Source organism: Ranitomeya imitator, chromosome 4 (assembly GCF_032444005.1).
Source record: "Ranitomeya imitator isolate aRanImi1 chromosome 4, aRanImi1.pri, whole genome shotgun sequence".
Taxonomy (NCBI): Eukaryota; Metazoa; Chordata; class Amphibia; order Anura; family Dendrobatidae; genus Ranitomeya; species Ranitomeya imitator.
Window position 1 is genome coordinate 302,625,443 of NC_091285.1, and position 16,375 is coordinate 302,641,817.

Genomic DNA, 16,375 nt, shown 5'->3' on the forward strand with positions numbered 1-16,375 from the left:
GAATGCTGCTGTGTCTAGTGAACCTCCCCCAATGGTTACTAGACGCGATCATTTCCCGACCGCCGCGGACATTTATTGGCGTAATGTCCATGTTGTTGACAGTTATTACAAACCACGGGTACTCGAGCGGCTAGAGATTTAGGTCCCACTCGAGAAACCTCCATGGCCTCATGGGAATCTGACGCCAAGACAGGGGATTCCAGAGGTCTGGCGAAAGTTGGAGCCAGCCGAAACCTCTGCCTACACTGGGTCCGCTCCAACCTCCGCTCGTGAAAACGGAGGTCGATGCGGGTAGACACAGAAATAAGTTCCTCCAGTGTGGCCGGTATCTCCCTAGTGGCCAAGGCGTCCTTCACATGGTCTGCCAGTCCCCTCCAGAACACCGGAATAAGAACTTTGTCTGGCCACTCTAACTCTGAAGCTAGAGTCCGGAACTGGATGGCAAACTGGCTGACCACGGACGTACCCTGTGTAATAGACAACAATTGGAGTGCGGTGTCGTGGGTAACCCGAGGCCCTAAAAAGACCTGCTTCAGAGTGTCCAAGAAGAGAGGAGCACTCTGTACCACACGATCATCTCGCTCCCAGAGTGGCATTGCCCACTCCAACGCCCTGCCCGACAAGAGAGATAGGATAAATCCCACTCTCGCCCGCTCCGTAGGAAAACGTGACGCCAGGAGCTCAAGATGTATAGAGCACTGGCTCACGAATCCGCGATAATGTTTACTGTCGCCAGCAAACTTGTCAGGAAGCGGGAGACGGGATAAAGTCGGAGCAGGGGTGGCAGTGGACAAACTGGCTGCGGCTACACTTGCAGCCTGCACAGCTACAGCAGTGACATCCACAGCTGAGGTTGTACGCTCAAGAGCCACCAACCTTCCCTCCAGCTGCTGGATGTACCTCTGTAAACGCTGGTCGTCCGCCATTTTACTAGCCAGACCCTGGCGCTAGTATTCTGTTAGGACTGGCGGAACGCACCAAGACAGATGATATAGATGCGTTCGCAGTCCGGGGTCCACCGTGCAGGTGAAAACCTGCTGCTAGCAATTTGCAGACTATATGGCGGTACACTAAAGTATACACGCGTGGGTTAACCTCACCCAGCGTGAAAGAAGCAATCCTGTTAAGTCACAGGACCGCGGTACCGCACCTAAAGCGCGAGCAAGTAGTCAGCGAACTCAACCCCAACTAGGATTGAAGTCCGATTAGACCCTTGCGGGCACAACACCGCAACTGGGTGTGTAAGGAAACTGAATAACAATATTTAGGCACAAGAGTGCATGCGGTGCCGCACTGACAAACGCCACTAACCACCCAGGCTTGGGTAAGGAAAGCACAGAGGAAGTGCACGGCGCCGTACTGGCGGTCACAGCAACTGGACGCTGTAATGTATGATTAGTGCTGTAGGATAAGTCGGGCGCTAGATAGCAACCATACACCTTCCGCGAACAGACATTCAATAGGACGACTTGCACTCACAACATACACACATAACAATTGTAAGACAATACTAGCGCATGGCCGTGCGGTCATGCGCAGTTTATATAGTTGCAGCACAGGAAGTGGCTACAGCACTTTTGCCCTTCCAAGACCTGCCAAGAGGACCAATGGAATGTGCTGCAGAGCCTGAGCACATGACCCTCGATCTCCAACGGGAGATCTTACCCTGGGCATGCTCAGTACGTGCAGACAAGGACTTAGTCCCAGAGAAGTCCGCTCACTGCTGACCAGCACTGACTTTAATGGCAGAGACTGGAGAAGCAGCAGTAACTCTCAGAACAGAGTGAGAATGAGCAAGACGCTAGGACCGACGTCTTTGCTGAGCAGACTCCACTGCGGCTGGACAAGAGTGGGAGACCGCAGCGGAGGTGGCTTGAGATTCCCCCTGTGCAGAAGCGGGAACTCGACCCCTAACACATGTCCATAGACCCATTCATTTGAATGGGTCTACGTGTGTCAGTGTCTCCGGTACATGAGAAAACTGTCAGTACCGGAGACACTGACATGTGAAAGAGGCCTTACAGGCAGGGGCGGCTGCATTAGCAGGCTCCTGCTTGTAAAATTATTTAACCCCTTCAGATGGATATACAGCGTGGGACATGACTGAGCATCGGAGAGGTATGGGATATTGTTGTTTTTTTATTTTAACTTTGTTTCAGGTGACAAGGGTCTTCAATTGGATTGAGAGTATAATAAACTATTACAACACCCTGTGTCTTTATTTCAATAAAATACTTTTTTCATAATGTGTGTGTGTTTTATTAACCATTTACTACTATTGGATTAATAATGGATAGGTGTCTTATTGATGCCTCTCCATTATTAACCTGGCTTAATGTCACCTTACAATAGCAAGGTAACATTAACCCTTTATTACCCCATATCCCACCGCTACAGGGGAGTGGGAAGAGAGTGGCTAAGTGCCAGAATAGTCGCATCTTCCAGATGTGCCTTTTCTGGGATGGCTGGGGACAGATGTTTTTAGCCAGGGGAGGGGCAATATCCATGGTACCTCCCTAGGCTATTAATATCTGCCCTCAGTCACTGGCTTTCCCACTCTGGCGGAGAAAATTACGCGGGAGTTCACGCCAATTTTTTCCATGATTTAACCCTTTATTTTAACAGCTAGAGCTCCCAAATTTTACACACACACACACACATACTTGTAACATTACCAATGAGGAATATGTAAAAAAAAGAAGGGATAGCTTATAGGTGGCTAAAATATAATGCTACGGCTTTTAGAACAAAGGGGACAAACAAAGGAAAGCACAAAAATTAAACATGTATGGACCATTAAAGGTTAAAAAAAAGTGAGTGGTGTGCTCTGGACCAGGTTCAGATGGCGGCATTCCACAGTCCACATATGAACCACAATGCCTAGACCAACCTGAAATTTCCTGGACCCAAACTCAGCAGTGTCATATATGCATATAAGTCTAGGTCAGTGTGCCGGCGATCAGTCTGGGTGCTGTAGTCCATATGTGCACTGTGAAATACGGCTGTCTGACCCTGGCCTTGGGCTATTTTACACCTGCATTCTGATGTTTTTTTCTGTTCTTTTTTTAGAAGTTGAAAAACAAAATAAATGTCTAAAACTGATAATGGGGAGCAGCAGGAAACCATTGATTATTATGGGGGATGTCTATATTTCTGTATTTAGAATGGAAGTAAAAGAGCAATGCGCAGAAGTTTTATTTTTCATGATAAAACTTAGGGTATGTGTCCACGTTCAGGAAACGCTGCGTGTTTGACGCTGCATAGAGACGCAGTGTCAAACACGCAGCGTCCAGATGTTACAGCAGTGGTCCCCAACTCCAGGCCTCGAGGGCCGCCAACAGTGCAGGTTTTCAGGATTTCCTTAGTATTGCACAGGGGTTGGAATCATCACCTGTGCAGATGATCACATTACCACCGATGCAATACTAAAGAAATCCTGAAAACCTGCACTGTTGGCGGCCCTCGAGGCCTGGAGTTGGGGACCCCTGTGTTACAGCATAGTGGAGGGGATTTTATGAAATCCCCTCTCCACTATGCGTGGTAACACGCACCCATCGGCCCTGCAACTCCGGACATGCGGCGCGTCTATTAAGATCGCAGCATGTCCGTATACCTTGCGGCAACGCTGCGTCGCCACAAGGTATAACACAGGGCCCTATGTGTGGGGTGCGATGATCCCGGATGTGTGCTATGAACACATCCGGCATCATCGCATCACAGAAGAGGGCGGAGCTTAGCGTGGAGCTGGTTTGCCGCTCCGACCAAACCGCCGGCCATCCTGAAGGTGGATACGTACCCTAACACATAATTGAACCCTGACACACCCCATAATAATCAATGGCCCCCACGATTTCCATTTGTATTAGTTATGCAACCAGTTGACTTACGACATTCTGTTTATTTCTAAAAACAGGATAAACAGAATGCTATGCAGGTGCGAATGCGGTCCGAGGCCGAGGTCACACTTACAATGTGAGAAACTCGCGTAGCAATACTCGGCACTACCGCCAGCACTCGGGACCGGAGTGTGCGACTGGCTGCATGTATTTCTATGCAGCTGAATGCTCCGGTCCCGAGCGCTGGTGGCTGTGCCGGGTATTGATGCGAGAAACTCAAGTGAGTATCTTGCATTGCACTTGCAAGTGTGGGCCCAGCCTTACTATGATATTACATCACTTACATTCATAGGTTTTTACCATCATGATGCACAATTGATTGGAAAGTGCAATTTCAATGCAGTATAAAATCACTGTGTTATATTTAATACAGTATCAAGAAATCAGAATCCAGACCAGCATCAAGCTCCATGTCATGGTAATGATATGACCAGAAATACTACAGAGTCTGGACTGGAGAGAAGACTAAATTATGGTAGAGCTGTGACCGCATACTCAGCAGGACTAAGAGGTATCCTATTGATTTTACATACATTTTTGAAGCAAAGATATCACAGATGAGCCCATAAACAAACATCCAATGATTTCCTTTTGGCTACGTATGAGCATATTTTTTTTATTTCATAATAGCATAAAAGAATTTTTAGAACTTTTTTTATTATCCTTTGTGAGATTGTCCACCCACAGTGTAATTTATAGTTATCCATTAATAAGAATAATCCTGCACATTGTATTAAATATAACACATGTACAGAATAAATCCTGAAGATTTTACCATTTGCATTTACCTTTTACCATTATTCCTTGGTTTGTCTTTTTCTATTCTTTGCATGAATTAATGTGTTTTTTTAACTATAATGCATTTTTTTATATAAAATCAAAAGCCATAACTCATAAAAGAATGTTCCTGTGGTGAGATCAGTGCTGAGTGGTACCAGGAGCCAGCAGGGATCAGACTATTTCTTATTTATTCTAATGAGCTATGACAAGCCTACTAGGAAAAAAAAAGTCAGCTCAACACTTAGAAGACTCCACGGAAGGAAACCTGCAGTGTGTAGAACGTGAAAAATGGAAGAAATCCAGCAGGTGCGTCTTCAGTAAAAATAAGATTCATTATTGATAATCCATAAAAATCGCAACAGTGCGTATGGGGTTAAAAAAAATGTGCAAATAGAGCAAAAGTGTTTCGGATTGTAATCCTTATTCATTGCAATGACTAATGATAACAATCCGAAACGTGTTTGCTCTGTTTGCAATGAATAATAACAATCCGAAACGCGTTTGCTCTATTTGCAAATTTTCTTTACCCCCATGCACACTGTTGCGATTTTTATGGATTATCAATAATCTTATTTTTACTGAAGACAGAAACTCTGTATTTCTCCCATTTTTTCATGGCAAGCCTACTGTTGAATAATATTAGCCAAGCTTTACCTTTGTAAGAGTATTTTACTAGTAAGTGATGGTACATAAACCTCTGGACTAAAAACTTGCTTTTTTGCTCATGCACATGATGTGCCCTGATCCTGTTTGCATCCTGTATGCCATTACCTAGAGCTCATAGTTTCCTAGCATAAAACTACGCAGTGTGCACAGTAATCTTGGGCTGCCATGCAGGCTTTGTCAAGTGCAATGCTTTTTGCAGAGAAGAGCTCAGTATGTATGGGATCTTATAAAGCATGCCACAAATGGGGTGACCAGAAAAATGCCCACAGGAAAATTGCCCACATGGAAAATTGCCCAAACGGAAAATTGCCAATTGCAGCATCACAAAGTTTCAGATCCATGATATTTGAGGTGCAAGGTGAAGAATTCCCACAGGAAATTGCCCACAGGCTGAATTATAGGTTAAATGCTCTGCAGGACAGGGGGATAGTATATGCATGTATACATGAGATGCTCTGCAGGGCAGAAGAATAATATAGAATTATAGGTGAGAAGCTCCGCAGAACAGAGAATAGCAAAGACATATAGGTTAAATGCTCTGCAGGACAGGGGGATGATATGCAGGTATATGTGAAATGCTCTGCAGGGCAGAAGAATAATATAGAATTATAGGTGAGATGCTCTGCAGGGCAGAAGAATAATATAGAATTATAGGTGAGATGCTCTGCAGGATAGAGAATAGCAAAGATCTATAGGTTAAATGCTCTGCAGGACAGGGGGATAGTATGCAGGTATACGTGAGATGCTCTGCAGAACAGAGAATAGTATAGAATTATAGGTGAGATGTTCTGCAGCACAGAAGAATGTCGGCGAAAATTGCCCACATAAAAAAACTACCGACAAGTTTATTAAGTACAGTTTATTAAGGAGTTCTAATACCAATAACTTAAAGGGAAGGTGCCATCAAAAAAAAATTTTTCCAGTGATTGAAAAAAATGTAAAGAATTCATGTTTCAATTTTCTTTAAAAATAATTTCTTTATAATTTAGTGAAAAATGAAAAATAATTTTAAAAGGTTTGGCATTTCCACTTTTAAACACTAGGGGGAGCAGCTAATGAAATTTGACAAAAACCTACTGTACAACTAGCTCACATTACTGCACTGCAGTAATTATGGGCGGAGTCTGCTGACATGGCTGTGAACACAGTGAGAAGCCATTTTGTTGGTGACTGCAAGGTTATACTGACAAGTAGACAGTCACCGAGGATGGCATGCAGCAAGAATTCTGGGAGATATATGGTGGAGGGAGCAGGGTGACAGCAGCACAGAGTATTTCAGGAGAGCAGTGTGCTGGTCTATGGGGGGGCACCCTGTTCGTTGCACGGAACAGCCAGAAATTGTACATAGAGCGCTGTCTTTTATACACATGGATGGACCGACTGCTTGTCTGCTCCACAGAAATCCAGGAAACATTTCTGTGGATTGATGGCCTGTTCTGATCCAATCTTTGCATACAAAGACCACATTCCCCTCCTCAGATCCTGTCTTCTCCATCCTGTTCTGGCGATGTGTGAAAGCGAGGTGACAGGCGCAGTCCGGGGTGATGCTGGGGGGAAATGTAGCCATATAGTAACGATAAAAATGAGACGCCTCTCTTCAGCTGCCTCACCAGCCTTCCCCTGACTGCACCTAACTGGAGGTCATGCTGCCCCCTCTATTACCCCAGACCCGTGTATAGCTTCTCAGCCAGAACCACCCTAGAATGGGTCCCCTTTCTGAAGATAATACTGCCATATTATGCTCACATAATAATAATAATAATAATAATAATAATAATTTTATTTATATAGCGCCAACATATTCCGCAGCGCATAATATCGCCATATAGATCACACATAATACCGCCATATACTTCACAGATAACGACGCCACATAGATCTCACATACCACCAGTGTTCTCACCATACCGCCATGTAGATCACACATAATGCCGCCATATACTTCTCACATAATACTGCCATATAGATCACACATAACAGGGGGGATAGGAGTACATAGGAGAGAATTAGATACACTGCCTAGCAGTCAGTATCACACATAGGAGGATTAGATACACAGCTCAGCAGTCAGTTTCACTCCGGATAGTATTAGATACACAGCTCAGTCAGTATCACATATGATTAGATACATGGCTCAGCAGTCAGGATCACACAGGGGAGGATTAGATACATGTCTTAGCAAAGTATAACACAGGAGAGGATTAGATACACGGCTCAGCACAGTATCACACAGGGTAGGATTAGATACATGGCTCAGCAGACAGCATCACACAGGAGAGGATTAGATACACAGCTCAGTCAGTATCACACAGGGTAGGATTAGATACATGGCTCAGCATACAGTATCCTACAGGAGAGGATTAGATACACGTCTCGGCACAGTATCACACAGCATTTGATTAGATACATGGCTCAGCAGACAGCATCACCAGGAGAGGATTAGATACACAGCCCTGTCAGTACCACACAGGAGAGGATTAGATACACGTCTCAGCACAGTATCACACAGGGTAGGATTAGATACATGGCTCAGCAGACAGCATCACACAGGAGAGGATTAGATACACAGCTCAGTCAGTATCACAAAGGAGAGGATTAGATACACGGCTCAGCACAGTAACACATGGGAGGAGATACACTGCTCAGAGTCAGCATCACAAAGGATAGGAGTAGATTACCTCTCCCCCTCCCCCGCCGATATTACTTCACTGCTGCTGACACTGCTCCTTTCTCCTTCCTGTGCCATCCTTGGTCTCCTCCTCCTATAACAGCAGGGCTCTCAAGTGGAGCTCACAGATGCACTGTGAGCTCCAGAAAGATGGTGCCGATCTCCTGCCTCTGCTGTGGTGTGGACGGCTCAGGGGGCATGGCCAGATCACAGCAGGGAGCAGCTCAATGTAAAGTATAGAGTCGGATGCCGACCGCAGATGTCTATGCCCAGGGCTGCTGTATTTGCAGAGTGTAAGGCCAGGTTCAGATTACGTTTTTGGCATCTGTTAAACGGACTACGTTACATCGTGGCATAACGCGGTGTAACGCAGTCCGTTATTGCCAGCATTAAGTCCTATGTCGGATGCATCGCTAGCGCACGCCCACAATGGGCGTGCCCTAGCGATGTGCCGTCATTGAGTGACGGACCTAGGGACGCGGGCTGCAGCGTTTCCGGGTCCGTCACTGCTAGTGCAGATAGACATACCGGCACTTGCGTTAACAGCAGCCCGTTAACATATGTGTTGAATGGGCTGCTGTTAATGCAATGTTAACCCGGCCTAAGCATCGTGCAGCTACACTTACACTCCTTGCAAAGCAAAATGGCGCCACCCAGTGGCTGAAAAAAAAATTAATAAAAAAAATGTTAAAGTTAAAAACTGTAAATTTGTATTAAAAATAATTGTTTATATAAACAATCATTTTTAATACAAAAAATAAAATGCGGCACTTTCCCTTTAAGTTTATTAAACAATCATTACACACCTGCAAATAATTAGCTGCCGGGTGATTGTTCTTGACTTCCATGGGCTCCATTGAAATACAATACAGCACAACATAGGCAGCAAAGAAAATGCAGAATGGATTTCAACAAAGGTCTCTGGGCCCAGTTTACTTCTCCAGGTTCTTCAGGTTCGGTTCACTCATCCCTAGTCCCAGAGTACGGATTCTGTTCTTAGAAGTTGTCATTCCACTGTGCTAACAATAATTCTACTCTCATTGTGGTGTGTCTGGACCTAGAGACCCTTATTCCTCTCTCAGTGTGGTGTATGTGGGCCTAGAGACCCTTATTCCACTCTCAGTGTGCTGTGTATGGGCCTAGAGACCCTTATTCCACTCTCATTGTGGTGTGTCTGGGCCTAGAGACCCTTATTCCGCTCTTATTGTGGTGTGTGTGGGTCTAGAGACCCATATTCGACTCTCATTGTGTTGTGTTGGGGCCTGGAGACCCTTACTCCACTCTCATGGTGGTGTGTCTGGGCCTAGAGACCCTTATTCCACTCTCAGTGTGCTGTGTATGGGCCTAGAGACCCTTATTCCACTCTCATTGTGGTGTGTCTGGGCCTAGAGACCCTTATTCCACTCTCATTGTGGTGTGTGTGGGTCTAGAGACCCATATTCGACTCTCATTGTGGTGTGTCTGGGCCTAGAGACCCTTATTTCACTCTCATTGTGGTGTGTCTGGGCCTAGAGACCCTTATTCCATTCTCATTGTGGTGTGTCTGGGCCTAGAGACCCTTTTTCCACTCTCATTGTGGTGTGTATGGGCCTAGGGACCCTCATTCCACTCTCATTGTGGTGTGCCTGGGCCTAGAGACCCTTATTCCACTCTCATTGTGGTGTGTGTGGGCCTAGAGACCCTTATTCAAATCTGCTCTACATTTCCTTCCATCCTATGCCTGCCTGCACCTGCAGTATATGTGTATGATACATAACTAGGTAGGGTCTGTTCACTCTTACTCTTGGTAGTCATAAGTTGACAGGGAAGGAAGTGCAGGCGCCAGATTCACTGCCACTGAAGTCAATGGGAGAGTAGTGCTGCAATGACACTTCCGCTCCTCTGACAGATTCTGACAGAATCTCACCTTTCTGCGGTGCCTTCTGGACTTCCAAGACCATCTATCTCAGCCAGCAGCACCCTGCTTTTAGTGGGCTCCCACTGAGATGATAATGTATTAGATCTGACCTGCAGTCCCATGTAACTCCACAGATAATACAGTGATTCTTTTGTGGGTACTGATAGCAGTGATGACTTCTCTGGATCACACTGCTGCTGATTCTGCATATGCTGCTGTTCTGGGCTGGTGGGAGGAGTAAGGCAGAGTCAGTGAGAGATGAGAGCAGACTAGATCTATCTACTGCTGATAATGACAGACTGCTACAAACCACAGATCTTCAGCATGTTTGCAGTTTTGGACTAGGTCAGCTGTAAATCACAAATTGATCACACATCATGTGAACATCCTCACCTTTCACCTCAAATATCATAGATCTGAAACTTTGTGATGCTGCAAATGGCAATTTTCCATGTGGGCAATTTTCCATGTGGGCAATTTTCCGTGTGGGGAATTTTCCGTGTGGGCATTTTTCCTGTGGGCATTTTTCCTGTGGGCATTTTTCAGGGAACCCTTGCCCTTTACTTTTCAACTATATACAGCTCTGGCAAAAAAACAAGAGACCACTGCAAAATGTTCAGTTTGTCTGATTTTTCTCTTTGTAGGTATATTTTTGAGTAAAATGTAAATTGCTCATTTATTCTATAAACTTCTGACAACATGTCTCCAGATTTCCAAGCAATAAATTTTGTATTTTTTTCTGAAAAGGAGAAATGGTCAAAATGAAAAACAAGAAAAACAGTGCTTTCAGACCTCAAATAATGCAAAGAAAACAAGTTCATAATCATTTAGAAACAACAATACTAATGTTTTAACTCGGGAAGAGTTCAGAAATCAATATTTTGTGGAATAACCATGATTTTTACTCACAGCTTTCAAGCGTCTTGGCATGCTTTCCACCAGTCTTTCACACTGCTTCTGGCACAAAAATGTAAGCAGTTCTTCTTTGTTTGATGGCTTCTGACTATCCATCATCCTCTTGATTACATTCCAGATTTTTCTGCCCATGACAGGGTTTTGAGGTGGTGGTCTCTGAATTTTTGCCAGTGCTGTATACTGTGGTTCTGCAGCGAGCGCTTTATTTTCATCTCTAGTGATACTTCAACTTTTCAAACTCATATCTGTGCATTCTTTTGGTTATCTAATGTGCACACATTTCTATGTTAAAGCCTGCATGATATTGGTTTTCTACATTTGGGAAATCCATGCTTGTTTTTAATTTTATTTTTTTATATGAATCTACAATAAAGAATTAATATTTTAAAATACAGATATAGCATATGTGCCTTCTTGTCCTGAGATTTAGTATCTCAGGCAGTGTTTTTTACTATCCTTAGGATAGGTCATCAATATCTGATAAGAGGGGATGAAACACCCGGCACCTCCAACGATCATATGTTCCCAGTGCTGGTTGTGGGCAGATGTGCTAAGTTATGGAGTTGCACATATCTATCAATTACATAGTGGCCAGAGATAGCTAGATAGTACACATCCACCCCCTGCTAATTCGAATGAGCGGTAGATATGCAAAACTCGGCTGTGGCCACTATGCAGAGAACAGAGCTGTGCAGCTCTGCAACTGAGTACGTCTGGCTGCCGCTAGCACCAAGAATAGCTGATCGGTGGGGATGTCTGGAGTCCCTTACCCACCAATCAGATATTGATGATGTATCCAAAAAATAGGCCATCAATATCAATATAAAAGTCCTGTACATCCCCTTTTAAATTTGTACAAAAATGTTTAATACTATTAAATCTCTTGGTCCAGATAAATTACATCCTAGGGTACTGAAAGGGATTGCAGAGGAAATTGCAGAACCACTAGCAAGAATCTTTTTAAAAAATCCTGGAGAACAGGAGACGTCCCAGAAAATTGGAGAAGGGCAAATGTCCCTATAAGAGATGAGCAAACCTTTCAAGATTTGGTTTGGATCGGCGAACGTCCCAATGTTCCTTCCACAGTGGACGCAGGGCACACTGCGTGGACATAATGCGAATAGCCTGATAACACAGGCCCCATTGATGCTACCAGGCAACCCACTACCACCAATGTATTCGTACTTACCTTCTCATCGGAAGCTCACTGCAAATTTGAGAGGGGTCGAAACGTTAAGAAATCGCTTGGATAAAAAAAAATGTTTTCACTCTTCTGTCATTTATCACTGTGGTGAACTTGAGTGCAGAATAATAAAAAATATATATTTTGAAGGAACTCTCACGAGTGCGGCTGCATCACAGTATTAGCACAAATGATTTAGATTCTGAAATGTGCACTCCTGCCTGCAATACACTATAAGCACAAACAATTTATATTCTGAAACTAATCAAATTTGTAGTTGATACTAATTGATCACAGACTTCACATGAGTCAACTTGTGATGTAGCAGCAAAAAAGCCAAACACAGTTCTGGGATGTATTAAAAGATGCATAGAGTCTAGATCATGTGAAGTAATTATCCCCCTCAAGTCCTCCTTAAGGTACCTTCACACTGAACAACTTTCCAACGAGAACGACAGCGATCCATGACGTTGCAGTGTCCTGGATAGCGATCTTGTTGTGTTTGACACGCTGCAGCGATCGGCTCGTTGTCTATATAGCTGCAGCGTCGCTTAATGTGACGGTACCTTTAGTCTCTCCTTGTCTAGAATACTGTGTCCAGTTCTGGGCACCACATTTTAAAAAAACATAGAAAACTGGAGCAAGTTCAGAGAAAAGCTACCAGGATGGTAAGTGGACTGCAAAGTATATCCTACAGAAAAGAAGGCTAAGAGGAGATTTAACAGCGGTCTACAAATATCTGAAGCATTGTCACAGTGTAGAGGGATCATCCTTATTCTCATTTGCACATGGAAACATGAGATGCAATGGAGTGAAACTGAAAGGAGAAGATACAGATATTAGAAAAAACTTTTTGACAGTGAAGGTGATCAATGAGTGGAACAGGCTGCTACGAGAGGTGGTGAGTTTTCCTTCCATGGAAGTCTTCAAACAGAAGCTGGACAGACATCTGTCTGAGATGGTTTAGTCAGTGAATCCGGCATTGACCAGGGGTGGAACCCGATGACCCTGGAGCTCCCTTCCAACTTTCTATGATAGCCATTGAGTTTGTGCTTTGTAATAAAGATGTATTATTGATTATTATTACGATACCATATTTTATTAATAACAAAGTCGCCTTTGCTATACCATATATTCTAAAATGTAAAGTGCTGTGGAATATGTTGGCGCTATAGAAATAAAATTATTATTATATTGTATTTCCAGGAAAAAGGAAGAACACTTTGAGAAACATTGCACAATTCTGTGATATGTCTACTGGATGTCCTAGGTAAGGTATAGAGAAAGGGGACCTTTCTAATTCCTTATGCTGTAACATTACACAATCAATTAGCAGACCATTCAAACAAGAGTCCTACAACTAGTGAACACTGTCTTACACCATTGTAAAGTACAGGCACAATGTTATAAAAGAAATGTATATACCTTTATTATGATATCTTAACAGTTCTCTGTTTAGGATTGTACTGTAGTTCTTATTTTAAAAGGGTTGTGGCGCTATTATAAAGGAAAGTGATACATTGTAATTGTGGCACAATGCCTTTATTTACTAATAAACTGTGATACATTTTAGGGTTCAACATCTTCACATTACTAAGCGACAGCAACCATGTAAGGCTAAATTCACACTTGCGTATGGGTGGTCTGCGTAGGGCTGCGTACCTTAAGCTCCACCTACGCTCTGCCTACTTCCTTATGCGTCCTGCATCTTTAGCATTGGATACGCAGGAACATGCGTTGTATACGGATTTGTATGGATGCAGCATTTTGACGTGCCCGCCGACCGCACGAGAGTGCAAAAAGTTGCGTTCCTGTGCAGTCGGCGGGCACGTCAAAATGCCGCTTCCGCATGGATCCGTATACAACGTATGTGCCTGCGTACTCAATGTTAAAGATAGGTAAGCAGGATGCATGTGGATGTAGGCGGAGCGTAGACGGAGCCTAAGGGAGCACGTACGCAACCCTCCGCAGACCAGCCATACGCAAGTGTGAACTTAGCCTAACTTTTGTTCATAATACTTTACTACTTTAATAATTTATTTACACAAGAAGACTCTGTTTTTTTATGAAGTCTTCTACCCTGTAAAAATCCACTATATACAAAAGTGTTTATATTCTGTTAAGGGGAATCTGTTACCAGGTTTTTGCCACCAACTACGAGAGCAACTTAATAAGTAAAGAAGAATTTAGACTTGTTTATTAAATAAAATAAGTGATTCTCGCACTCAGCAATATTCTGCAGCTCCAGTTCTGACTATTACTTCTGCCCCATTGGTCTCTACTTCTCGGTCCTGTCTCAACAGGCCAGAAATGGCAGGAAATATCTGCTCATCAAATCACTGGCCACAGCAGGGATCCATTTCCTGCCATTTCCGGTGTGTCAATAGAGACTAGCAAAGATCTGATAGCCAAACAAAAAGCCAAAGAGTATATCCTGGGGCATTGGATATCTGGAATCCTGTGTACATGAGGTTATCCATACCATACATATACAGAATTGCATTCATTGTAAAAATAATATTTATGTCGTCTGGTTAATCACGTATCGTTTTTTGCTAATGATTGATACATTACCCTTGTACACATCATGCCTTGTTTACTTTTATTACAGATCTTTCCAAAAGTCGTATGAAAGTCAGAAAATATGTGAAGAAATAGGCCTTTCTGTGAGCATGCATCTTATTTTATTATTATGTTTAGATACATTTTTGTAAATTTAATATTTGCGAAAGTATTTTGAATATAGAACACAAAAATTGTTTTCACTTCCCAGAAATAGAGAAATAAATAAATAGGAAATCTTAGTAACACTGTTTGAAACATATTTATATTTATTTATATTTTTCACTAAGCTTCTTGATGGTAAACTGTCACTTCAATATCCATAGATCGTGCTGGAAAAACCACAGCTGCTCACTTTCTCAGAGGTTACCTGCACTCCGTATTACTTTTTTTGTCTTTTTTTTTTTTAAATGCCTGCAGTATCTAAAAACCAACGTGCAAATAAAATTATTATTAAAAATTATTTTTTAGGTAAAGAGTGACAATGAGCCCACATCACACCAGGGAGCAGAAAAGTACAGAAAAAGTTCAGGAGAATGCAAAAAAGTTCAATAAAAGGCATGAAATTAACAACTGCATATGATCATCATGTTATGAATAATCACTTAACATAACATTTCAGGGATAATCCCGCAGTAAGTTTAAGATAGAACCGTATATGCAGATTTGAAATTTACAGTATAATCACAATATTGTCCAAAGTAGTAATTCCAAGTTAACCAGTAAATAATGCTCAATCAGAAAAAATACAACTATAGAAGTAATATGGACAGTTTGAAAAGTAGGGAATTTCTTAAATGCCTAATGGGTAATGTATTCCTGTAGTTGTTATCTATAAAAGTTTGAAGATTACAACTTCCGTTCTGCCTGTCACAAAAGACTTACATTTTTCCGCGTTCAGTTTGGCCTACAGCATCAGGCTTTATCCAGGGGCACCACGAGGAGGAACGGACTCACCCCCATACACTGCTTAGTCTTCTTCTGCTTATAATTTAGATAATATCTTTTGCTCTGATATTAAGTGTTATGCTTAATGTTCTTCTGCTCTTTGTTCTGCAGCCTCTTGTTCATCTGCTTCTTGGTCTTCCATGTCGTCGTCTCCAGGGTCGTCGTCTCCGGTGTCGTCGTCGTCTTCATCGGGGTGGTCTTCAGGGTCATCGTCTCCAGGGTCGTCGTCATCTCAGTGGTTGTCGTCTCTGGTGTCGTCGTCATCTTAGGGGTGGTCTTCCGGGTCGTCGTCTTTAGGGTCTTGAACTTGGAAATGTAGCAGAAGGTACAAGAAGGCTGAGAAAATGCCGAGAACCAGCTGATGGAACTGGAACTCGGATGGCTACCCGAAGGTCCAAGAGCCAATGGAACTACCGAGGACCAGCTGACGTTACTGGAACCCGGTTACTAAGCAGGAGGTACCCGTGCCAGAAAGCACTGCCAAGGACCACCTGACGTTGGTGGAACTCGGATACCCAGAAGGAGGCACCTAAGCCAAAGGCTCTGCCCGGAACCAGCTGACAGTGCTGGAACCAGGATGTGGAGCAGAAGGTCGACAGGAGAAGAGAGAACAGCTAGGCCGCGAGGCTGCCACAGTTACCGAACACCAACAGTCCTACAGGGGGAGCTTGGCCTACTGGCACTACAGAACCAGCCTTGATTGCCACTTCCCGCATCCCACATAGGAAGCTCCTAAACTGGAGGCACTATGGAGTTGGCTAACCCAACCGCAACACGACGGGACAACGTATAGGCGTGTAAGTGACCTTGGCACTACCCGAAACCAGTTGACGGTGCTGGAACCAGGCTGGGCAGGAGGG

At 43.6% G+C, this 16,375-nt stretch overlaps 1 protein-coding gene across 1 annotated transcript in view; it reads left to right on the forward strand.

The window, feature by feature from the left end:
• Positions 1 to 16,375, forward strand: part of LOC138674084 (uncharacterized) — a 223,925-nt gene that overhangs the window by 124,403 nt on the left and 83,147 nt on the right. Inside the window, exons 9-11 of the mRNA XM_069762030.1 lie at positions 4,270 to 4,407; positions 13,212 to 13,275; positions 14,617 to 14,671. Coding sequence (XP_069618131.1) covers positions 4,270 to 4,407; positions 13,212 to 13,275; positions 14,617 to 14,671 — 257 coding nt within the window. The remainder of the gene's footprint in view (positions 1 to 4,269; positions 4,408 to 13,211; positions 13,276 to 14,616; positions 14,672 to 16,375) is intronic.